Consider the following 26,045-nt stretch of genomic DNA (forward strand, 5'->3'; position numbering starts at 1 on the left):
CAAAGGTAAACCTCTTAGGAGAAACAAAAATCCTGTCAGGATGTTCTCAATCCGCATACACCACCTGTTCCAACAGGGGGTGTAGAGGGAAAGCCTGTGCGGCCTGAAGACGCCTCAGGGATCCCAAAGAGGACCAGGGGGCCTCAGTCACCTCTGCAAGAGGCATCTTAAAGACAGAACGAACCATTTCTGTCAGTCAGGATCAAAAGCCTCTGCGACAGAGGCAGACATCAACTGAAAATCTTCTTGTCCAGATTGCTTGGAAGCAGACTCATCTGCCAGGCCCTCCAGAGTACTGAGCTTTAAGCTCTTCCCCATCCTCAACCCATTTCTGCTCCAGACTAGGAGGCTCCGGGGAGGGGATCTGTAACGCTTCCTGTTACCCTGCGGGGTGGATGCAATCATGCCAGCAATCCTGTGCTCTAACCCGGATAGGGCCAAGGACAGTTCATCCTTCGTGATGAAGAGTGAAGCAGCAGCATTGACTGTAGGCACAATACCAGATAGGCTCAGATTGTCTGGAAGCCTCTGGTCTTTCAGGGGATACAACACTAGGGATACGACTAGGTTCATCAGGAACTGACATCAGTGTGCCCTTCCCTATAGAGTTAGTCCCGCTCCTCTTTTCTGAAGACATTTACCCGCCACAAAAAGAGTACTTGGGTGTAGTATTAAAACACCTAAGAAGGGAGACCCTTTAATAGGGCTCCCAAGCCCCTATGTAACAATCCTGCTAAGCACCTTTAGCCTGCCAAGCAACACTTGGTCACTCATGTGATCGAGTAAAAATGAACAGCTGCAAGTGTCTATTCAGAGCCTGCTCTGTGTCCCACAGCTGCCTCATGGAAGCACCGCATGCTTGGCCTATACAGCTTAAATAAGCTGGGTGTGCGCCGGACCATTCTGTGCGTACGAACAGGAATGGTTGTATTCGAGTATGATGAGACTCCTCGTGCACCCAAATAAAGGCTACTGGCACATGTGCCCTGAAATAGAGTGCGCCATGGCTGCCAAACTGCCAAGTCCAGCGGCGCTTTTGCGAATGCATGTGCGCCATGGGGAACTAAGGCACAGTCGTGCACCATACAGGTAAGAAAGACAACCAAAAAAAAAAAAAAGCTAGCTTGACTGATTGTTACAATCACTGGGACACCCCACTATAATAGTAAAGGGGTTTCATTTACCCGTCCAGGTGCAGGGCAGCTTAGAAACTAAGAAACCAAACTTCACCCATCACGGCGGGTTCCTGTCACTTGAGGACCTTCAAGGACTGGGTACCCTTGTCATGTTTAGGGACCACTCCCTTGGACCTGTACAGCACCCTGCAGGAATGCTTTAGCGCTGTGGTGTCCAGGATTCCACTTTGCAGGGTCCAGTGCCCAGAGGACGCATTATAGGGAAAACCTTGCAGCATCTTGAGTCTTCGGTACCATTTATCTAAGCATATAAAAGCCTGTGTCAAATGGATACGATCGATCAATCCCTTGATTCATTTAAGAACTGTTTGTGAGACCAGAGACCTGGAGCTAAAACAAACCATGCCATCCACCTTGCAGACACTGGTAAAAGACTGAAGCGCTTCCTGTGTCGGAGGGATAACATAGGGGATAACTTCTTGTCTGAAGACCTTTGGTCTACCAGAGACAATTTACCTGGAGATAAGAGTATTACCCAGTAGGTAATGATTAGCCTTGACTGTGTCCCATGTTGTATGAAAAAGAAAAATGGAGCACAGGGCCAGGCAGCAAAAGGGTTAAACAATGATTATATATAAAGCTTAATAACATTTAATGTATGTAATGTGCATGGCTATCAAGAAACCATTCTGCAGCACTACCTTTAACCTCCACAATGGATAGCCCAAGTCTGGATCTCTATTGAAAAATCTTGAGGTCTTTGTTCCAGCACTGAGAAGATATTCTGCAGGTAGTCCTTGAGTCTGAGAGATGTATCTTATCTGAAAAACACAAAAATAGCAACAATTTTTTCACATGCTGTTGGCACATTAAAAGCTGCAGTCCTAACAGCTCCTAATAGTTCATTTTATACCCATGTACTTATCTATTTTTTTTCAAAGCCAGTTTTTCCATTTTATGGGGGCTGCAACCCATCTTAAAACCTTGCCGTTTCGCAGACTGAACAGGACACCTATTTTTTATTTTTTTGCACTTGCACACAACACTTGAAGTTCTGCATTTATCATAATGCCCGACATTACATTTTAAAGCTCATATCTGCAGGCTTTAACTATGCATGGTTGGGGGTGGGTGTGTGTGTTTTGCACAGCAAATGCACCTCACCATCTTCAACACTGCATTCTTTCCTGCTGCACCTGTTGAACATAGGAAAACGCACATCCATATTCTTAAACGTACCCAAATGTTTTGCCTTTAAAAAGGTTTGGATGGAATGGGGAAGGATTTGCTACCCTGTCAAGTCTATTGTTTAGCTCCCTTATGGTCAGATCTACTCACTATACCAGGGCTCTCCAAACTTCTCAAAGGGCCAGTTCATTATCCTTGGGGGGGCTTGGATTGTGGCCAGTGGGGGTAGAAAATGTCCCAGGCACAGCAACAGCGAGAATAAACATGGCCCCATGGTTGGTGTCAGTGGGGAGTAGGTGTCCCCTGTTTGGTGTCAGTGGGAGGAATAGTGCCCCCATTATTGATATTAGTGGGAGGAATAATGCCCTATCATTAGTGTCTGTGGAAGAAACAAGTCCCCACTGTTCATGTCAGTGGGAGGAATAGTGCCCCAAGAGTTGGAATAAGGCTAGCAAAGGGCCACAATCTCACTATTTGTACCTGTAGCCATGGACACCTAAACTGAAAGGAAAAAATACAATAATTTTTAGTTGTCACCCGCATCAGAAATAGCAGGCGTCCTGTCAATTAGGATAACTGTTGTGGATACAACAGTCTAAAAAAATATTCTTCATTTCGGACATATTGAATGAAAACCTCCCCAAAGAAACACAGGCAGAAAAAAAAAACCTTATGAAGTTTATAACCCTACATTTTTTTGTAAAAAGCATCTTGGCTTTAGATATATTTCCTAGAGGACCAGGCACATTAACCTTTGGGTGTTCATTATTAAATATATTAAACACAACCATTTAGTATATCCTTCAATCATAATGTGGGCATACATGTAGTGACTTGCAATCGATCCAGGCAGCATTGATCACAAACAAGAGATCATTGATTAAAATGATACAACAAACATCACACATTCTAGTTTCCACAATTCTCCAATTAAAATGATTGAAAATAGTTATACAGTATAGCTACGTAATTAAATATGACTTTTGAACTGATCTGCATTACAATCGGTTTTCTGATACAAATGCAATTTACAGTTGATTAACTTGGCAGTCAAAATTCAGTTCACTAAAAATCAATCGATTGAAGGGTCTTGTTTGATGATTGTGATCCAGCAAACCTAAATTGAATAAAAATTGCAATTGCATAATCATCCTGATAAGTGTGTGGTCACCATAACTCTAATTTTATGTTTGGAATGATCACTCCAAAGGCTGCAATCATAGAAGGCTTACAGGAAACCTGCCTGCATTCCAAGCTGGAAGATCTATTTTTGCTGTGTTATTTCTGCACAGAGCTTATCTACTGCAACTGACTTTGCATCATATAAATAGACTAACCATCAAGGCAGAACATTGCAGATAGACCCAAAACAACAAAATGTCCTACTGGCCAGAAATGATTGTTATAGATGCAGCACTAAGTCACATCAAAGTGAAGGGGGGGGGGGGGGGGGGGGGAACTAACTTCTTCAAACTAGATAGTCGCTATTTAAGGGGAAGCTAGTTCTTATTTGATATTAGAAAGAGAAACAAGCAGCCTCCAACCACCTACAGATATGTTTTTCAGAATACCGGCAGATTCTCAATTAGGGGAAATTATTCAACCAGAGTTGTATATTTTTAACTACTAAAAGCCAGCAGAGGTCTTGTGGAAATTTACTGGTCTACACAACTAGGCTGCAGTAGGCAAATCATTTACCAAAATTCTCACCAACCAACATTTGTAAACACAACAGGTGAGCTACATACAAACATAGGTGCTGTCAGATTCCAGGTCTTTAGTGTAGTGTAGATTAAAAACACTGGCACCTTACTGGCTCCTGTAATCTTTTTTCCCTCTTTAGCGGGGCTTCAGCCAAAAGGAAAGGTTCTGCTCTTTTGCGCAGTATGCAGCTAGCTCTAAAGTGCCAAGAAGCCACAGTCGGCTGCCCAGTTAACATGCTGGCAACCCGAAGATGGTGAAGAATCAGTCTGGGTGAGGACAAAGCTGGATCCTTGTACAAGTAGGGGTGTTTATTAAAAAGTAAACAGCTACAGTTTTTGTAGCTGCTGACATAAATTTTTACACATCTGACTGAAGCGCCTCTTTATGGATAGAATTTCTAACGACAATTCTTAGGAAAATTTGTATGAAAAGTCTCAGGACATTCATTTGTTCTTGGATTTTGGAATAAATGAGCTTTACCAAATGAATATCACATACACTGGTAAAAATTAGTTCTGATAAAACTTTCCATCCTGCTTCTTTGTTTTCCCTCGCATTGATGAAAAAATTCAATGTGACCCACTAAATATTTAGGAAAAAAAAAGTAGAACCTTTTCCCAAGAAATTACGGTAAAAATTTTACCCATCTACGGCCAGCTTTAGTGTGAGCATAGCCAAGCAGTTTGAGGGCTTTTTCTTTTTATGTGCAACTTGTAGTATAAGGGCAAAAACGCTAAATTTTGAACCACACATTTGAATTGGAGCACCTTAATAACATGGGGGGGGGGGGAGGCACAGGGCTTTACCATGTACACCACCACCACCAGTGCTGCAGGGCTTTCAAATTCTACTCACCCCTTCCAGGGTCATTCATCAATTGAATGTCATCAGGATGGAGATTTTAGAAGCATACTTAGGTCTGCAGTGACTGTTCAGCCTGCTGTTTGTCATATAGAGGATCAGGAAAGTGACATTTACCCCTGACGTGGGCAAACATTATGTATGCTTTTCCTTTGTAGGGAAAAGTAATTTGCTGCAAAGCAGTAAATGCTTATTACAGCCATTTATACCCCGACTAGCCAGAATGTTATCAAAACGGACAGCAGGGTTGCAGTGCCGATACCGAGCATTTGACCACATAAGACCACTAGGGGGCGTGCGCGACAGCCAATGCGCATGCCTGTCAGCTGCGATGTCCACCGGGCACCCGCGATCGCTTTTGAGAGACACAGAATGGATATCTGTCAATGTAAACAGAATATTCCACCGTTCAGGTAGGACTAGGCTGGTAGACAAGCAAATTCAGATCCTCCAAAGGAAAAGAGCCCCAGGTGCTGGCTAATGCTGAGACTAGCAAAAGTAGATAAGGTAATCTGGATGGCTGCACACCGGACAAGATAACAAGTGCCTTTATTGGTAAAAACTGGAACATGAAATGCACAAGACACTACAGCAGGAACGTACAGGAATCAGCTGACGCGTCTCACACTTATGACAAGTGCTTACTCATAGCTAAGCTATGAGTACATTCATTCCAATTTCTAAAACTGCGCAAGTAAAACCTGAAAAACAAACACACTGGGCACTGTATTAAGAACCAGGTCCTACACAGAACAGCAGGCAACTAGTAAAGTCTGCAGCAGGAATCTGACACAGGATTCTAAGCACTGCATACAAATCTGTACAGACCAGCAGGCAGATGGGCAGCAGAAGTAAGTTGGGCGCCAAAATTCCCAAGAATGCCAGGCACTGCAGGAATCCTGAGTAGAGGATGGCAGACACTGCATAACATGCAGTCAGATTACAAATGAAGGAATGTGTTGGCAGGAACAGGATTGCACCATTTTTCCTTTGCATGGCAGTTATTACTTTATGGGGCTTTTTCAAAATGTACATTTTACTACAACATGTTTGGGTGTGCCCTTAATGTGATTTACAGCAAGAACGTAACTTACCAAAAAGAAAGTAGTTATAAGCAATATGCCTCACACATTATATGGTGGGCTAACTGGGCAACACAAAAAAATTAGGATCCATACAGTAATAAAAACTGTTAAGATATAGGTTTGTGGCCAAAGTCTATAAAATGTGTACTCAAAACCTCAGACATGTTTTCATAAAAGGTCATGGTCACTGAAAATAGTACATACTTTCCAGCAGTTGTACTTTGAAGAACTTCAGAGTAGTTTCTTTTGTCAAGACAAAAGGTTTCAGTCGCATGTTTAAATACCGGAGCCACCCAACAGCTGTATGAAGCCATAGAGAAAAATCTTCTAGAAAACTGAGGTGCTTACCTTCAGTAACAAATCACCCAGAAAACAGTGTGGTAATGCAAAGTCAGTCCTACAGCTTGCAATCTAGTATGTATAGCAAACCTACTAGATTGCAAGCTGAAAATAGCTAAACAAGTTTAAAAAAAAAAAAAATAAACACACACACACACACACACACACACACACACTGTAATAATGTATATTAATTTATAATGGAAGATTATACCAGAGAATATTTAAATGTGGCTACTAAATTTATCAGCAGCTTTAGATTTATAAATTCAACAATACTAGGTTAAGGCTCGGTTCACACTAGGACGACTTGGGATCCGACTTGTAAGCCCTCAAGTCGCCCCAAGTCGCCCCAGAAAGAGATTCACATTACAGTGAATGGGACCGTCTTAATAGACACTACTGAAGTCGCTCCGACTTCAGGGCGTACTACTTGGATCCGACTTGGTAGGCGACCTGTACCATAGAAATCAATGGAAGTCGCCTCCAAGTCGGATCTCTCTCTACAGTCAAGCGACTTTGCAGGGATAAAACTTAGTTTGCCCAGGCAAACCCCTCCCTCCCAGAGAGCTGACTATCCTGTGATTGGCCACAGCCAAAGTCGCCTGGCGGCGACTTGAAGTCGCGTTGTAATTTGCTAAAGTCGCGCTGAAGTCGCGTTGAAGCTGCGTTGAAGTCGCCGTACAAAGTCACGCTAAAATCGTGTTGCCCCTGTGTGAACCGAGCCTTACACTAACATTTGAGTTCAGCAGGGAAATTTGCTAAATGGGCAAAACAGGATTTGAGTTATCAGTAAAATTACGGTTCTTGAAGTACAGCTTAGAACACAGGATCCATAGTCTTAACATTGGTTATACAATGCTTGCTTTGGGCGATTGCACACTGGCACTGTAGTAATAGGGGTATCATTTAAGGGCCCTGTGTCCTGTACTCCAATTAACTAATTTTCTTAGCTGTACAGGGCACAGCATCTTTAGTCTTTAACCATGAGATGCCCAAAAGCAGTCCAACTGAGGGATGGGCAACGCCGCAAACAAATGCCAACAGGGTTACATAACAGAAGAGGTCAAAAAGGTCTCAACTGTCTACAGAAGGAGACAAGGCAAAACCCTGCAAAAAAGGCTTTAACTTTAAAGGCCCCTGAAAGAACTGCTTAGAGAGATTAGCCTTGGATGGTAAAGTCAAATGATAATCTATACCAGAATAGAGGAATGACAGGACGCATCCCAGAGAGTATTTCTTAAAATTAAATTTCCTGGTCTTGCACCATGGAAAACACTTTCCAAGTGTTACAAAAGATTTGGCGAGAAGTCATCTTCTAGCCTTCAAGAGGGTAGAGATGATCAGTCTCATGAACGTTGAAGCACAGCATCTCTCAGATGCTGAAACTTGAGAAAATTTGAGAAAATTTGAGAAAAAGTGAACCTGCCAATTTTCTAGACCTCACAAGTAGACAGGGATAGGGCTGGAAAGTGAGATTCTGCCCAAGAAGATCAAGTCTGCTTCCCTTTATATGGTGTGAAATGTGGTGCCACCTGGATGGCTCATGTAAGCCAAGGCATTGCCTGAATGGATTCTTGATGGGCAACAACCAGGGGGCTCTCCATTGTTGAAGGAGCAATCAAAATGCAGAGAGTACTGGAATGTTGACAGGAACTCAAGCTTCCTCTGACACCCAAGTCCCCTGCACCAAGAGGGCATCATGGGCTCCTTCCCAGCCTGATAGCCGCCTAGAGAACCATTCCACATTCTTTTCTGGGGGGTCGGTTCCAAGCTGCAACAGTCTGAAGTAAAACAGGACGCAACTGCCTGAGACCTTCAAGGAGAAGGACAGGCCAAAGAAAAGGCTAAAAAAACTGGTAATGCTAAGCAATCAAAGTAAATACACAGATAACGTTGGTGCAAAAGAAGACTAAGGATGTGCAAGTAAGCATCCCTGATATCCACTGAGACCAGGAGAACCCCTAGAAGAGGAAGGCAATGACCAACCTGGCAACTATGAAGTAGTTCTGAACCTGCAGGAACAAGCTGAGTGTCTTCAGATCCAGAATGGATCAAACTCCTCCATTTGACTTGGGAACTGAACAGGTTTGAATAAAAACCCAAAAAGTGTTCAACATTTGGAGACTGGGGCCGCAAAAGGTGGTGCTGAATAGCAGCAAGCAGATTTTCTCATCTTTGCAAAAGAGGCAAATTTGAGTGTATGAAGTGGCAGGCAGAGTTCAAACATCCAGTTTGTAGCCAATGAAAATGGCACTCTGAACTCAAACATCTGAGGATTCTTGAGACCAGAACATCGACAGACATCTCCCCCCACCCCCACATTTTTAAAGTGGGAAAAGGGCTTGGAGGTCCTTATCTGACATAAGTATGTTCCCAGATTTTAGAGCTAGAGGCCTGAGGGGGATTTAAAAAACAAAAAAAAAAACAAACAAGCTTTTATAGTCTCGGGAGTAGGTCTAAATACAGATGTACTAGCCTTTTATTATGGAGGCGAGTAATCTTAACCCCTGTGATCTTGATATACTAGGCGGCACAGTAGTGTAGTGGATAGCACTTTCGCCTAGCAGTAAGGGTCGCTGGTTTGAATCCCAACCACGACACTACCTGCCTGGAGTTTTCATGCTCTCCCTGTGCCTGCGTGGGTTTCCTCCGGGTACTCCGTTTCCTCCCACACTCCAAAGACATGCTGGTAGGTTAATTGGATCCTGTCTAAATTGTCCCTAGTATGGATGAATGTAAGGGGCCTTAGATTGAAAGCACCTTGAGGGTAGGGACTTATGTGAATGTACAATGTATATGTAAAGCTCTGCGTAAATTGATGGCGCTATACAAGTACCTGAAATAAATATACTTCTCCAAGGAGGGACCAAAACATGCATCTGGACAGTGTTTGGCATATGGACGGGAAGGAGGCTCATCCTGGTGAACTGCCAAAGTGTATCCACCAAGCATTTCAAACAGTGGGGCACAGCCCTGGGTAAAAGTTTTGCAGACAGCCATGCAAGCAAATGCATATTATATGGAAAATAGGGCCTTAAGGGCCTCTAACCTTTTGTTAACTGGGTCATTGTACACTGGATTGACTGCTAGTGTCCCAAGACAAACGTTGGCTGGGCCACCACAGGGACCAACCATTTTTGCAAGAAGCCTTCTACAATAGGCTATTAAGGAGTGAAAGGATTTGGAAAAGCAAAGAGCTTTTCAGGGTGAAGCCAGTTACCCAAACAGGCTATAAGAGCAAGTAGACTAGGAAGGACTTAGCAGGTTTGGGCAATTTTAGGGATCCTATGGTGAAGAGCTTAGGGTGTGCAGATTCAAGCTGCTCAAATGTTGAAGAGTATACACACTCAAAAAGCAGCAATGATAGTTAAAGTGGTTCTAAAGTCTATTTTTTTTTACCTATAGACAAAGTTAAACCTTCTCTGCGCAGCAACCCCCCCTCAATACTTACCTGAGCTTGATCGCAATCCAGCGATGTGCACAAGTGCCTCGGCTCTCCAGGGACTCTCTCTCATTGGCTGAGACTAATCACAGCCAGTGAGCCAATGTGGGGGCGCAGCCAAGCCACAGCTGTGTGTATGGACACAGTAATGGCTCAGAAACGTGCCTCCATGGCAAGCTGCTTGCTGTGGGGGCACTTGACAGGAGGGGGAGCAAGGAGTGCCATGAGCAGAAGGAAGATCAGTGCTGCTCTCTATAAGACCATTACACAGAGCAGGCAGGTAGAACATTTAAAATAAAAAAAAAAAATAAAAAAACCACGATAGCCTTTAAGATTGCTTTAAGAGCATAGTTCACCTTTACCAAAAACTTGCCTATGCAGGTAAGGTGTACCTGTAGTTGACAAATTGTGCGGTGTGGTCTGGACATGGCAAAGACACATGTTAGCAGAGCTCCGACCATACCTCCAGCAATTTGGTCTTTCATGCAGCTTTTCTCAGCATGAGCACTGCACAGAAGAGAAAGGAAATGCATAACCCCCCTCCCCCCCCCCCCCCCCAGCACACAGTATTCTACTCGGGGCTCGCACATTGGAGACAAGAGGCATGTCTCATATAAAGCCTTCAAAAGGCTTTATACGCTTCCCCCTGGTCACCTAGAGCCTCTCAGGATTCCCACACACATTGCCCTCTCAACAGTCAAGCCCTCTACCTCCTGCATCGGGAAACCTTCAAGCATTGCTGACAGGGATGGACAATGAAGTGTTGGTTTTTCACCTGAGAGAAGTACACTGAAGGGATCTTCTGAAAGAGCTTGAAGAAGAGAGCCACCATAATAAATTGTGGCTCCAAGGCATCCCTGAGGCTATAGGACAAGAGGCATTACAATACACAGTCCTGGCAATTTGCCAGCGCTTAGCTACTTCTGTCATCCCCCAGGATCTGGAATTTGATAGGGTGCACAGAACTCTGGGTCCTTGTTTAGTAGTTCCAAATAGACCCTATAGAACATATTGCGGGGATAAGGATCCTCTCTTGGATTCTAAGATACACTTTGTTAATATCCCCTCCGGATGATTTTTTGATGCCGGGTTTTAACCTCTTGACATCCACAGGCCATCATATGACAGCCTCAACTTTCAGGGGTTATATCTGAATGATGTCTGAGGCTACAGACATCATTCAGATACCGGCATTTTAAGCCGGCGATTCCGTACACCATAAGAACGATCATAGCAGCTGTTCCGCCGCTTGATCGTTCTTACAGGCGGCGAGCGGGGACGTTCCCCCCCTCCCGCCGCCCTCCGGTGCTTCTACCGACTCACCTCAGCGATCGGTGAGTCGGAGAGCGGATCCGCCGGCGCCGGATGTGGATCATAGAGATTTCCGGCGGACCAGATGGTCGCCGGAGTCTATGATCGTTCGGAGGCCGGGTGCGATGTTATGACGTCACGCCCGGCCTCTGCATTCAGAAAAACGGCGCCGCTTCGGCTGGGAATCAGCGATTTCTTTTTTTTTTATTTTAGGCTTCCCAGCCTAGAGGTGAGATGTGGGGTCTTATTGACCCCATATCTCACTGTAAAGAAGACCGATCGTGTCATATTCCTATTACAAAGGATGTTTACATTCCTTGTAATAGGAATAAAAGTGATCCAAAAAAAATTTTTTTTTTTTAAAGTGTTAAATTAAGTTAAAATTAATTTTAAAAAAATGTTTTTAAAGCGCCCCTGTCCCCGTGAGCTCGCACGCAGAAGCGAACGCATACGTAAGTCCCGCCCACATATGAAAACGGTGTTCAAACCATACATGTGAGGTATCGCCGCGAAAGTTAGAGCGAGAGCAATCATTTTGGCCCTAGACCTCCTCTGTAACTCAAAACATGTAACCAGTAAAAAATTTTAAAGCGTCGCCTATGGGGATTTTTAAGTACCAAAGTTTGGCGCCATTCCACGAGTGTGTGCAATTTTGAAGCGTGACATGTTAGGTATCTATTTACTCAGCGTAACTTCCTCTTTCACACAATGCAAAAAAATTTGGCTAACTTTGCCGTTTTGTTTTTTTAAAGCACGAAACTTTTTTTTTTTTTTAAAAACGCGTTTGAAAAATTGCTGCGCAAATACCGTGCAAGATAAAAAGTTGCAATGACCGCCATTGTATTCTCTAGGGTCTCTGCTAAAAAAAAACATATATAATGTTTGGGGGTTCTATGTAATTTTATAGCAAAGAAATTATGATTTTTTGACATGTAGGAGCGAAGTGTCAGAATTGGCCTGGATGCGAAGTGGTTAAGAAATGGGAAAGAGTTCTAAGAATCTTTACAACTGCCCAGTGTCAGAACAGCTATCTTTCTCTGAAATCATCTATTTGAACGCATATTCAGAAATAACTAGTTGCTGGAGATGCAGGGGAGGGACAGGGAACCTTACTTTATATCTTCTGGCTCTGCCCGAGGATTAAACAGTATTGGTTGAAAGTCCAGGAGGATAGCTCAAAAATTCACAGATTTCCCAATACTGGAGGATCCTGCCTTTTTCCTGCTTCACAAATTCCGACTCAGACATATAGGAAATCAGTACTCTGTTGCCTTGTTAATGCAGCTAAAGCCAGTATCACTATGTATTGGAAGGATCCTAATCCTCCTACCATTGCTATGTGGCTTAACAAGGTTAGGAGTATCAATGCCATGAAAGATCTGTCCTAAGCTGTGTACACCAGAAGGGAGTATACTAAAACATGGTCAAATGGGACAAGTTTGTAAATTCAGATGAGGGGAGGCTATTCTTGGAGAGCTTTTCTGGGGACCAAAGTCGTCCTGTTTTGTCAATACACGCACGCAGTCCACCACTATCCAAATAGGAAAAAGGAGCTGAAGTGTTTGATCGAACATACTCTAGATTATCTTGAGTTATTCTCTTAATGATGGTAAAAGTGAGAAAATAATGCAGGTTTTAGTGGTGTTGGAAGATTTTGCTTTCTGTGACCTGCGTTATGGTTATATGCTGTTTTGAAATGTCTCTGTATTGGATGAGATTTTGTTTTGATGGACGCGCATTTCTTTTGAATATAGAAATAAAAAAAATAAAAATGCAGCTTTGACGGATTAATAACGCTCTTGCTATAGCTGTAGGTTATTTGTGTACCTCTTGAAGCCTGACCTCATGCAAGCTCTCAAATGCTGAGTTTAGAGCTACTGTGTCAGGGAAGAGAAAGCACATGTCTTAAATGAGAGAAACTGCTTGCTCCTGTTCTGTCTGAACAGAGGGTATTAGGGCCTTGGAGAGAATCCTTGCCATCTGGACTTTTCATTTTCTATCTACAAGGGCAGAACTAGTGTTTTAGCATCTTCAAAAAGCACAACCCTTACACTACAATCCCACACAACTTCAGTTCCTAGAAGTATGCAACTGAAAATACTTTCTCTACCAAAAAGGGAAGAAGGAACAGATTCTTAAACTTTAGATATTTTCAAGTTTCAAGGAATCTCTCTAGCTTAAGCCACAGCTTTTTGAAACTGATTTTTCATCCAGAAAGTGGCACTGGCATGATCAATTGCGGCTTGCAAATCTGTTGGGTAGTGTGTAGTCAGCTCATACAGAATTGAGTGCTGTGGCAGTTTAACAAAGTGAAAACTTACATGCTACAAATTTAAATAAGAGGCATCAGCTGAAATTTTATACCAAGATTCCTCAAGCGATACTCAACTCCTACCCCCCACCCCATGTTTTTCCCCTTACCTACCGGCAGTGATGTAGTGCTTTTCAAAGCAAATACCCACACAGCAAATCCAGTGCTGTCCCACTGCAATCCACTATCCACCAAACAGCAGGTCCCAATGCTGCCATCTTGATTCTGTTCAGCCGTCTGCCTCTTCTGGGTGCAGGCAACCAGCTAGCTGATGTACCGGACCTGTCCCATTCCATCCCTAGTTGCTGTGTGCTGATTCTGCAGGCTTTTGGGAGATGTGATGCAAGTATGACAGGCAAAGTAACTATAGACCCTGGGTTATAGGCTTGTACCTTCAGGTGATTGGACAATGGCAAAGCTTTTGTCTACAAGCCCATTACCCTACCCCAGTCCGAGTCCTCAGTTTTGTAGCAAGCAATACAGACTAACCAAGGAATGAAGGGAGGGTGTCCTGTACGCCAAAACATGGAGTTTCTGGGCAAGTCAAAATTCCTCATGACTTAATCTTACAGGACACAGGCAAAGTATTCATAGACCTTGGGGCATACACAAGCAATGAATGAGAAGGGTGGAGAACTAGGCAAAAAGAACAGGCCCAACAAGAAGGGTCAGAAGACCTTCAGTGTGCTGCTGCTAGAACCTTGCAGCCCAAAGCTGTATCCACAGAAGACCAACTAGAATTTCACCTAGTAGAACTTTAAAGAAATGTATGAGCAGAGAACCAAAAGCTGGGCTACAGAGGTCTGGTGCCAGAGAGTCCAGGAAATCCCCACCAATCTGGTGGAATGGGTGCACAAAACTGAAAGGGGAGATTTGTCCTTGAGTGCAGGCTCTGGAGATCAGATTTTCTATTCATTAAGCGAAAGGGCATTTGGAACCAGGGTGCCCATTGCAAGGTCCTGCAGACAAGACAAAGAATCTGTCCATTTGATCAAACTTGTTGCTTTGAGGTAGAATGACTACGTTCATGCAATGAAGATAGATTTCATTCTGATGCTTTGGAACAGAGCACAAGGATGTTAGGACTAGGTCCTCATTGAGGTGGCAAACTAAAACCAGCTCGGACACATCTGACAGATGTGCTAGCACCCAAAAAAGGCGTCATCTATATAGGAATATCCCTGATTGGTTCAAAGGGTGTTTTCTGCAGGGCGCAAAGTTAGGATCCCTAGAAAGCACAAGGTGTTTCAAAAGGGACATGATGCAAGATACACCTACAATAAAAGTTGGAAAGCCAGATGTCTTTAAAAAAAAAAATAAATAAATAATAAAGACTGAAACCAGACCGTAGACTGCTTAAAAGCCAAATTCCGGTCAAGACCACCTGATGGCAAGGCCAGAATGTGAGGTAGAGCTGCACGATTTTGGGAAAAATGAGAATCGCGATTCTTTTGCTTAGAATACAGATCACGATTCTTTAAAATGGTTAAATTTAAAAGAGAAAAAATCAGCTGTAGATGGCACATGCGCAATCAACACGCCGCTCGCTCCCGATGCTCGGGGCTGGTTATTCATTTAATACAGCAAGGGGCGGATGCTTTTCTCAAAGGGGCGGATCTATAGTTAACCATACATCTGCCCCTTTGAGAAAAGCATCTGCCCCTTGCTGTCTTTATAACCATATATACATCTGCCCCTTTGAGAAAAGTATCTGTCCCTTACTGTATTAAATAACCTGCCCCAAGCATTGGGAGCGAGCGGCGTGTTGATTGCGCTTGCGCAGTCCAGGCCAACACTGTGCTCTATGCTGACTGACGTCAGTTCCGGTTGCTGATGTCAGTTCCGATATTGGCTCCATTTGCGTTCCACGCTGGTTCCGTGCTTCCGACTGGGAGATCCGGAAAAACGAGCTATTCCAGCTTGCAGATCGCGCGGGGGGGGGGGGGGTGATCGCGATCTTATATACGATTAATCGTGCAGCTCTAATGTGAGGCACAGCATAAACTCTGCTATCGTTTTGCCAGGCAAAGGAGGATTTCCAGGTATGATAGATGTTTCTGTAAGTGGCTTTTCTTGCTTTAACCACTTCAGCCCCGCTCACTGTATATATACACGTCATTTTTTTGAAGATGGATATCCTCGGTAACGGCAGCAGCTGCTGCCACAACCGAGATATCCATCTTTTCAGTGAGCGATTCTGTACACGATAATGGTGGTCTCAGCGGCGGGTTCGCCGCGAGATCACCGTTATCGGCGGCGGGAGAGGTGCCACCCCCCCTCCCGCCGCTCTCCCGCACCCTCCGCCGCTTACCGGAGCCGTCGGTAGCGGCGGAGGCGATCGGGTCCTTTCCCTGCTGAGGTATGGAGACAAGTGAGGCCAAGATGGCGCCTACCCGTCTCCATACCATGTGACGGCCGGAGCGACGTCATTACGACGGCTCCGCCCACTCTCTTAAAGGCACAAATTTTTTTAGTGTCATTTTTTTAAACGACTTTTTTTTTTTTTTTTTTTTTTTTTTTGCATTTTAGTCTAAATATGAGATCTGAGGACTTTTTGACCCCAGATCTCATATTTAAGAGGACCTGTCATGCTTTTTTCTATTACAAGGGATGTTTACATTCCTTGTAATAGGAATAAAAGTGATCCAAATTTTTTTTTTTTTTAAAAACAGTGAAAAAATAAATAAAATAAAATAAATAATAATAAAAAAAAAAATTTTTTAAAGCGCCCTGTCCCGACGAGCTCGCACGCAGAAGCGAACGCATACGTGAGTAGCGCCCGCATATGAAAACGGTGGTCAAACCACACATGTGAGGTATCGCCGCGACCGGTAGAGTGAGAGCAATAATTCTAGCCCTAGACCTCCTCTGTAACGCAAAACATGCAATCTGTAGAATTTTTTAAACGTCGCCTATGGAGATTTTTAAGGGTAAAAGTTTGACGCTATTCCACGAGCGGGCGCAATTTTGAAGCGTGACATGTTGGGTATCAATTTACTTGGCGTAACATTATATTTCACAATATAAAAAAAAATTGGGCTAACTTTACTGTTGTCTTATTTTTTTTTTCAAAAAAGTGAATTTTTTCCAAAAAAAGTGCGCTTAGAAGACCGCTGCGCAAATACGGTGCAAAAAAAAAGTATTGCAATGACCGCTATTGTATTCTCTAGGATGTTAGAAAAAAAACAATATATAATGTTTGGGGGTTCTAAGTAATTTTCTAGCAAAAAAACCTGTTTTAAACTTGTAAACACCTAAAATCCAAAACGAGGCTGGTCTTTAAGTGGTTAAGCAAGAAGGTCTGAGATTTTTCTCTCAAAGTGGTATTAACCCAAAAACATTTAACATATTAAAGCTTACCATTTCTTAGATGTGGTAGCTGAATTAGTTGTTTTTTTTTTAAAGCTTTGTCCTTTATTTTCATCTCGTGATCCAGCCAGTTTGTTTTTCAACAGAACAAGCCATCCTGCGGATGTTGTAGTTACATGGTTTCTCAACCAACACAAAACAGGGGTACTTAAAATGGTCAGCTTTTATTTATGAACCCTTTATCCCAAAAGAAAAAAAAAAAAATATAGATTAGCCTGAAATGCAAAGATTATCCTGAACCGAGTCCAGAGAAATATAAGCCTCCTAAGTCAGGGCTAAAGGATCCTTGGTCCTGGCGACAAAACAGTTTGTTGAATCTGAAGGCTACATCCTGAGTACCCCATTTCTGATCCAGGTGGTGGCGTCTGCTTTTGAGTTTTCTACTCCTGCGATGTGGACCTCAGCCATTACAGGACAGCAAGTTTTCATCCATGGGATTCTCTTACTTGCGTCAAGGGTACAAGACTCCTGGCGCCCCCTTGATGGTTGATGTAGGCAACAGAGTATTGTATGACTGCACCCTGAGGGTCCTCGCAGAAGTAGTAAGTGTTGCAGAGTCATTCATATTGCTCTGAGCTTCAGGATATGGATGGGAAAATTGGCTTTCACAGATGATCATGTTCCCCGGACCATGAGTGACATTAACACTCCACTCAGGCTTGAAAGATGGGCACCTACAGTATTCTCACTTTCCAGTTGTAAGGAAGGAAAGACTTTCCCCTGTTTAGGCTGGTTTGGTGATCCACCAAGTTAGAGAATTCCTTGCATGGCTGGAGAGAAGACTAGAGCAGATTTTTTAAAATGGACCACTCAACTGCAGGCTTGCAACATCTGAATTACCTTATGTTTGCAAATAGCTGGAAGGGAGAGTCAAGAAGAAAGGGTAGTCTAGATAACCAGTGACTTGCATGCCCTGAGTTTTAAGAAGGGCAAGAAGAGGTCCCTTTGTGAATGCTGAGAATAAGCGGACAGTGTAACAATTAGAAATGGCTATCACTGCAAAGCGCAGAAAGTGCTGAGGTGGATAAATGAAAATGCAGATGGGCATCGTGGTTGTCTACAGATGCTAGGTATTCCCCATTTCAGGGAGGCAATAACCAACCTTGCGGATTCCATGCAAAATTTTAGAATTTAAAGGAATTTGGGGATTTTGAGTTCAGAATAGGATGAAAACCCCACTGTGCTTTGGTATCATGGACAGGTTTGAGCAAAAACTTTTGAACCAGTCTTGTGAAGGTACTGACAACTAATTCCTAGGACAAGGACTAGGAAGGACCTAGCAAAAACTGAGGTATACTTGGAGTGGGAGGGGTTATATCAAGTTGATCACTTTTTGCAATCAAATCCTTTTGTGGGTAATATAACCATAACTGCCTCTTAATTCTCGGTCTTATAAAGTGGAACTTTAATAAAATAAAAATGGGCAAACAGGATTTTTCTTTTCCAATGATTTTTATTGAAAAAAGTTAACAATGAGGTACAAAATAGTACAAGTATATATTAAACAATGGTGTTAACAGACAGGATTTTTAATGCAGAAGAGACCTGCTTTTCTTCTTCTGCATTAAAAGTTACTCACCTGCATATCTGTCCCTGTACAGTGAGGTGCTCATTGTACAAATTTGGCAAAGCCGAAGCTGACTTTACTCCCGCACATGCGAGGAAGTGACGTCATCTCAGCACAGCCAGTGAAAGCAGCTGGTAATCGAAAACTGGAAGCCAGCCACCTGAAAATGTCAGCAGCCAGCTCTGAAACACATCACTGGACTGAAGGGGAGTATAGTTCCACTTAAATGAACAAGAGGGAAAGGAGCGGTTTTCAATGATGTCTATTTGGATACCTGTGCTGCTCTGCAGTGCAATTTAGAGATACAGGTGCATCTCAAAATTAGAATATCAAAAAGTTAATTTCAGTAATTCAATTGAAAAAAGTGAAACTAAATTTGATATAGATGTGTTACACAGTGATATATTTCAAGCATATTTCTTTTCATTTTGACGATTATGGCTTACAGCTAGTGAAAACCAAAAATTCAGTATTTCAAAAAAAAAAAAAAAAAAAATGGACTACTATAGAAGGCCAATTAAAAAAAAAAAATTACATAAATGTTGGCTTACTGAAAAGTATGTCCATGTACAGTATAGTATACACTCAGTACTTATTTAGGGCTCCTTTTCCATAAATCACTGCGGCGATCGGCTGAGGTGTTATGAAAGCCCAGATTTCTTTGATGGTGGCTTTCAGCTCATCTGCATTGTTGGGCCTGGTGTCTTATATTGCTCTTGACCATACCTCACAGATTCTCTATGGGGATAGGCGAGTTTGTTGGCCACACACAGTGATACCATGATTAAACCAGGTATTGGTACTTTTGGCAGTGTGGGCAGGTGCCAGGTCCTGCTGGAAAATTAAATCAGCATCTCCATAAAGCTGGTCAGCCGAGGGAAGAATAAAGTGCTCTAGAATTTCCTGGTAGAGGGCTGCGCTGACTTTGGACTTGATAAAACACAGTGGACCAACACCAGCAGATGACATGGCTCTCCAAATCATTTACTGTGGAAACTTCACACTGGACCTCATGCAACTTGGATTCTATATGCCTGTCCTCTTTCTCCAGACACTGGGACTTTCATTTTCAAATTAAATACAACAACATTTTCCACATTCCGTGATGATTTTGAGAGCCATGTCATCTGCTGGTGTTGATCCAGTGTATTCTATCAAGTCTAGAGCACTTCATGCTTCCCTCTGCTGACCAGCTTTGTGGAGATGCGGATTTCATTTTCCAGCAGGACTTGGCAGCTGCCCACACTGCCAGAAGTACAAATATCTGGTTTAGTGATAATGGAATCACTGTGCTTGATTGGCCAGCAAACTCAACTGACCTAAACCCCACAGAGGATCTGTGGGGTATTGTCAAGAGGAAGATGAGACACCAGACCCAACAATGCAGATGAGCCAAAAGCCACAATCAAAGAAACCTGGGCTTCCATAACCTCAGCATTGCCACAGGCTGATCGCCTCAATGCCACTCCACATTAATGCAGTAATTCATGCAAAAATGTTCATGCAAAAATGTTCTGAGATGCACCTGCATATTCATGCAAGTATTCACACAAAAACACATGCACTTAGAGCCAACTGACAGATATGCTAAAAAAAAAAAAAATGCACTTTACAAGCAGTTTTATGTAATTGTCACATGGAGACCCTGGTAAACATACAAAAAGGAAATAGAAAATGCAGGTCAATGCAATAAAGTGCACAATAATATGCACATATAGGTTGGAATGAGGCTTTACAGAGGTAGTTTTGGACATGTGGATCATCTCAGCAAATCCTAAGTGAAAACAAACATGGAAAAATTCAAGCCTCATTTACAAGGCTAATAGTGAGAAATGGTTCACTCATATTTATGCATGAATAATATGATGTAATCACTCTGGCAGACCAAATGTGCCAAGGACACCTAAACAAGGCTGGTTTTGCAAACACATTAACCAAAGACTGACTTCTTCGATCACTGTTTATAAAGTAGATTACAATGCTATCACCATGAGGGAAAGCTGGGCCAAATTACACTGCAACTCTTCTAGTTCAATATACAAAATGATAAATGAAAGATTTCATAAATGCTTCAACATATTCCAGGTGGCAGCTGGAAAGCTGTAATCTATGTGCCATTTTACTTTGTATCACAGTATGCAATCCTCCAATGTTCTATTCCCTCATCTGGCATTGAGGCTGTATTGTATCTGTGGCTATTTGATCCCCTGCAGATTTTGTAAATTTGCCCACTTACAAAGAAATGAAGGGTCTATAATTTTTATCATAGGTGTATTTTAAATGATAGAGACAGAATAGATAGAGAACAGAAACCAAAAAAAACAACACATAACACAAATGCTATGAATTAAGCTGCAGTTCAGAGGAAAAAAAAAAAATTGATCCCCAAGAAACACATGACTTCGTACTTGGTGGAGAAACCCTTGTTGGCAAGCACAGAGGTAAGACTTATTGTAGTCGGTGACCAGGTTTGCACACTTTTCAGGAGGGATTTTGGTCCACTTTTTACAGATCTTCTCTAAATCCTTAATGTTTCTAGGCCATCTCTTGACAACTCAAAGTTTCAGTTCCCTCCCTAAATTTTCTATAGGATTAAGGTCTGGAGACTTACTAGGCCACTCCATGACCTAATATGCTTCTTTAGCCACTTTGTTGCCTTGGCAGTATATGTTTTGGGTCATTGTCATGCTGGAAGACCCATCTTCAAATGCGGCGAGTCGAGTTAATGCCAAAGGGCTCAATTTTGGTCTCATCTGACCACAGTACTTTCTCCCAATCCTTCTCTGAATCATATGTTCATTGTCATGACTGTACATGTACCTTCTTGAGGGGGACACGCTGTGTTTGGAGGAAAAAAAATGCCAACTATGACCCTAAACACCAATCACTATAGTCAAGCAGAGGTGGAGACATTATGCTTTGGGGCCGTTTCTCTGCTAAAAGGTACAGACCGACTTTGCCACATTGAGGGGCCAATGGACAGGGCCATGTAATGTAAAATCTTGGGTGAGAACCCAGAACACTGAAGATGGGTCATGGATGGGTCTTTCAGCATGACAATGACCCAAAACATACTGCTAAGGGAACAAAAGGAGTGGCTAAAGGAGCCCATTAAGGTCATGGAGTGGCCTAGCCAGTCTCCGGACCTTAATCCTATAAAAAAAAAAAAAAAAATTGTGGAGGAAGCTGAAACTTCGAGTTGCCAAGCAACAGCCAAGAAACCTTAAAGATTTAGAGAAGAACTACAAGAAGCGTCTTACCTCTCCACCAAGTACCAAGTCATGTTTTGTTTGGGGATCAAATACTTATTTTACGCACTGAACTGCAACTCAACTTAACTTTTGTATCATGTTTTTTCTGGATTTTTGGTTTATATTCTGCCTCTATCATTTAAAATCCACCTATGATAAATTATATAGACCCCTCATTTCTTTGTAAGTGGGCAAACTTACAAAATCTCTAGGGGGATTATATACACACACAGTATCTCACAAAAGTGAGTACATCCCTCACATTTTTTGTAAATGTTTTATTACATCTTTTCATGTGACAACACTGAAGAAATTACACTTTGCTACAATTTAAAGTAGTGCATGTACAGCTTGTATAACCGTGTAAATTTGCTGTCACCGCAAAATAACACACAGCCATTATTGTCTAAACTGCTGGCAACAAAAGTGAGTACACCCCTAAGGGAAAAAGTCCAAATTGGGCCCAAAGGATCAATATTGTGTGGCCACCACCATTTTCCAGCACTGCCTTAACCCTCTTGGGCATGGAGTTCACCAGAGCTTCACAGGTGCCACTGGAGTCCTCTTCCACTCCTCCATGATGACATCACGGAACTGGTGCATGTTAGAGACCTTGCGCTCCTCCCCTTTTCCATTTGAGGATACCCCACATATGCTCAATAGGGTTTACGTCTGGAGACATGCTTGGCCAGTCTATCACCTTTACCCTCAGCTTCTTTAGCAAGGCAGTCATTGTCTTGGAGGTGTGTTTGGGGTCGTCCTGTTGGAATACTGCCCTGTGGCCCAGTCCCCAAAGGGAGGAGATCAGGCTCTGCTTCAATAGGTCACAGTACATGTTGGCATTTTATGGTTCCCTAAATGAACTGTAGCTCCCCAGTGCCGGCAGCACTCATGCAGCACCAGACCATGACACTCCTACCCGCCATGCTTGACTGTAGGCAAGACATAATATATCACATACATATATACACACGCTTTTTTTCTCTGTATACTTTTATAGCAGAAAATATTTCTGTACTTTTCATGCATTTTTTTTATACTTGTAAACTAAACACTAGTGCGGTTTCACATTGGAAGGATCTGTTGTGTGTTTAGGCACTATTCACACCCATGAGATACCATGTGTCATCGTAACTCTTGCAATGCTGTGAACAGGCCTCAAGTATACCAGAAATTAACATATATATTTTTCTTAGTTATCTATGACAGAAATGTAGAGAATGTGAAAGATTTATATTTACCAGTCAAAGTTTCAATTATAGCATACCTGATCATACTCTGATGCACCAGGGTAGAGAGGCCATCCAAGGAACAATTCTGCTATGACACAACCCAAGGACCACATGTCTATTGCTTCACAAAACGGCAACCCAAGAATTATTTCAGGTGCCCTGGCAAGAAAGCAAAATATTTAAAATTGATGAAGTTTAAAGAATAAAAAAAGAATTGTAACTTAAATACCACTAATTGCAGGGCAAGATTTTTTAACTTGATTACACAATCATAAATCATAGTAGTCAACAGCCAGACTACTCAGTGTAAAACATTTTTTTTTTTTTTTTAAGAAAAAAAGCTAAACACACCTTAAGCCCCGTACACATGGGCAGAATGTCGGGAGAGATTTGCCGGTTTGAGGAAAAAAAAAATTAAATTAAAAAACACTCCCTGTATGTCGGTCTGGCTGACATACGTTGGACATGCATGCTAGAAAACCAGCAGCCGATCAACTCCTGATCAGCACTCTAAGCCAATGGCAGAGAGCATGGATCAGTGTTCTGAACACAACAGCTCAGCGGGGGGGGGGGGGGATTGCTCTACTAACCTCTCAGTTAGTACAGCAGCTCTGACCAGAGCCGTCAGTTTTTTAATGCAACCCATGTACCAAGCTTTAGCTTTTAACACAATCTGAGGGTTGTACCAAGCTACTCTGGTCGTAAGAAATCAAATAGTGTATGGCACGTTTTCAAAAAGTACAAACTCAAATTTGTAAATGGTGTAACAGTGCAACAGGTCTAAAGGCAGGCTAAGCAGTCCCACATCATATTCACTCCAAGTTTCATGGCTCAAATATAGATTTACTGTTGGAGTGTAGTGTTTTACTTACCCTCCAAAAAAGGCTCATCTCCACTTCATCTGGTCTTTGTCAGACTTCTACTCCTAAAGAAAACTGCAATAATATGGTACACTCCATCTAATAAAATCTGAACAGATTAAGGAACTGTAAAGTCACTTTATAAATTAAAATAGGTTCATACTTACCTGATCTGTGCAATGGCATTTCTTCCGGGGTCATGACACTCTTTTCCTCCTCTTTGTGCCCCACGGCAAGCCCCTTGCTTTTGGGGCACATTTGGCAGCTAGCTTCAGAGCTGGTTTGTGTATCCATACACACAGCGTCACTCAGGCCCACCCCTCAATTTAATTTACAGCAGCAGGAACAATAAGCTCCAGCTGATATCTACAAAGCCTTTGAGAACAGAGAGAAGACCTGCAGTCAGAGACAGAACCAGATCAATAAAGGACTCAGGTAAGTATTATGGAGGGGGGCGGGGGGAACTAACATTGGAAGGTTTTTTACTTTAATGCAGAGAATGCATAAGGCCCCTTTCACACGATCGGACCATTCAGGTCCGCCTGTCAGTTTTGACAGCTGACCTGAACGAGAGCTCCGTGTTAGCCTATGGAGCGACGGATGTCAGCGGAGACATGTCCGCTGACATCCGACCCAGTCCGATCCGCTGAAAGCAGATGGATGGCCCTACGTCCAGATCCATCGCTGGCGGATCAGATCGGGTGAGATCTAATGAAAACGGACATGCTGTCCGTTTTCATCCGATCCCTCAGGCAGCAGCGGCGCCCGGCAAGCCCCTCCCCGCTCAGTGAGCAGAGAGGGACCTGTCATCCGCTGGCTCAGCGGAGATCAACGGAGAGATCTCCCGCTGAGCCGGCGGACCGAGCCGGGCTCTGTGGAAACGGAGTCTGCCTCGTGTGAATGAGGCCTAAAAAGGTAAAAACCCTCTAGCGTATAGAATCACTTTGTCTTCCTTTCCAGACTTAACCTTATTCATTCTTAGGTGCTTGGAAATCATTAATCAGGCTATTCTGCACTGTGAAAAAGGAGCGATTTTTTTTTTTTATAGCAACAATTAACAACCCTGATAAGAGTGAGTGATTATAATTAGCCAATCAGTAGACTTGTCAATACAGGTGTGCCTAACTTTTGCTTGTGTGTAAGGCCTGGTTTATTGGAGATGTTCACATCTCTTTCAGCCTTTGCTTTTTGGGAAGTCCAAACGGTTTTTGGTTTAATCCACCTCAATGGAGATGCTGCAGAAAAGCATGTAGTGGTGGGGCGTGGGGGCGTGGGGGGGGTGGGGTGGGAGTACTCCTGCAGAGCTTTTTTGTTCTGCCAGCGGGGAGCCTTCAAGATAATTAGTGTTGATTCAACCCGTCCCTGCTGAACTGGATGAATTTTGATCCAAGTATGGTTGGCTTAAGGCGTCTACTTGCTACCCAGGGTCAAGCCTTATCAGATAAAGAAAAAAAAAAAAATTAATTTATTGCTGTATATATTACTGCTATGGACTTATATTTTTGTCTGTACCCCGATGCAGATTTCCCCCAACTTTTTATCTGGTAAAACTTGTCAGTAGGGCAGGAAGTGAGGGTACGTGTTTCTAACAGCTGTGGCTAGTAGCATAAACCTGAAATGAGATTTAATCTTTCCCAATTAGAATGTTGGCTTTGCATACAGTTTAAAAGGGCTAGTGAACTTTTCCACAAAGTTTGCTTATCTTGTCATTAACCCTCATAAGGTCTAGAACCCACCAATCATTGTTTACATCGCTGCATGGGCTTCTTGATCTGATGTCTGCACCGCTGCAGTTGAACCCTCTAGGCTTCCGGAGGTAGGGCAAAAAGTTTTATATTTTTGTATCCCAAAGGGTTAAAAAACTTTCCCACAAATTTTCTTTATCCATTAAAGGGGTTATAAACCCCTTTTTTTCAAAAATATCAAACATGTTATACTAACCTCCACTGTGCAGTTCGAACTGCACAAAGTGTCCCCAATCTACCTCTTCGGGTGTCCCTCAGCGGCGCGGGTGGCTCCTCTTCGCACTGAGTGTCCACGTTGGAGCTCTCCTTGGTGGACACCCGTGCAGGCACTCTCGAGTCCTGCAACTGTGTGCATTCACACAGAACACAGGACTCGGCCACGCCCCCAGGTGCCACATCATTGGATTTGACAGCAGCAGGAGCCAATGGCTGTGCTATCTATCCAATCAGGACAGGAGACACCAGCTACAAATGGTGTGCTCGCTCCTAAGGTAAGGGGGGGGGGGGGGCTGCAGCACCACAGGTTTTTCAACAATGCATAGACTCCATTAAGGTGAAAAACCATGAGGGAACCCCTTTAAGATAAAACAATGTGCAATATTTATTTTGGCCCATCTAAAGATCAACATATTTCAAATTCC

General features: G+C 43.0%; 1 protein-coding gene across 1 annotated transcript in view; it reads right to left on the bottom strand.

Moving 5' to 3' along the window:
• HIPK1 (homeodomain interacting protein kinase 1) overlaps positions 1-26,045 on the bottom strand; it is a 180,682-nt gene that overhangs the window by 76,014 nt on the left and 78,623 nt on the right. The window contains exons 3-4 of the mRNA XM_073615706.1: positions 22,835-22,958; positions 1,838-1,957 (exon numbers count right to left, since the gene is read on the bottom strand). Coding sequence (XP_073471807.1) covers positions 1,838-1,957; positions 22,835-22,958 — 244 coding nt within the window. The remainder of the gene's footprint in view (positions 1-1,837; positions 1,958-22,834; positions 22,959-26,045) is intronic.

The sequence above is a fragment of the Aquarana catesbeiana genome, linkage group LG02 (genome assembly GCF_042186555.1).
Source record: "Aquarana catesbeiana isolate 2022-GZ linkage group LG02, ASM4218655v1, whole genome shotgun sequence".
Lineage (NCBI taxonomy): Eukaryota > Metazoa > Chordata > Amphibia > Anura > Ranidae > Aquarana > Aquarana catesbeiana.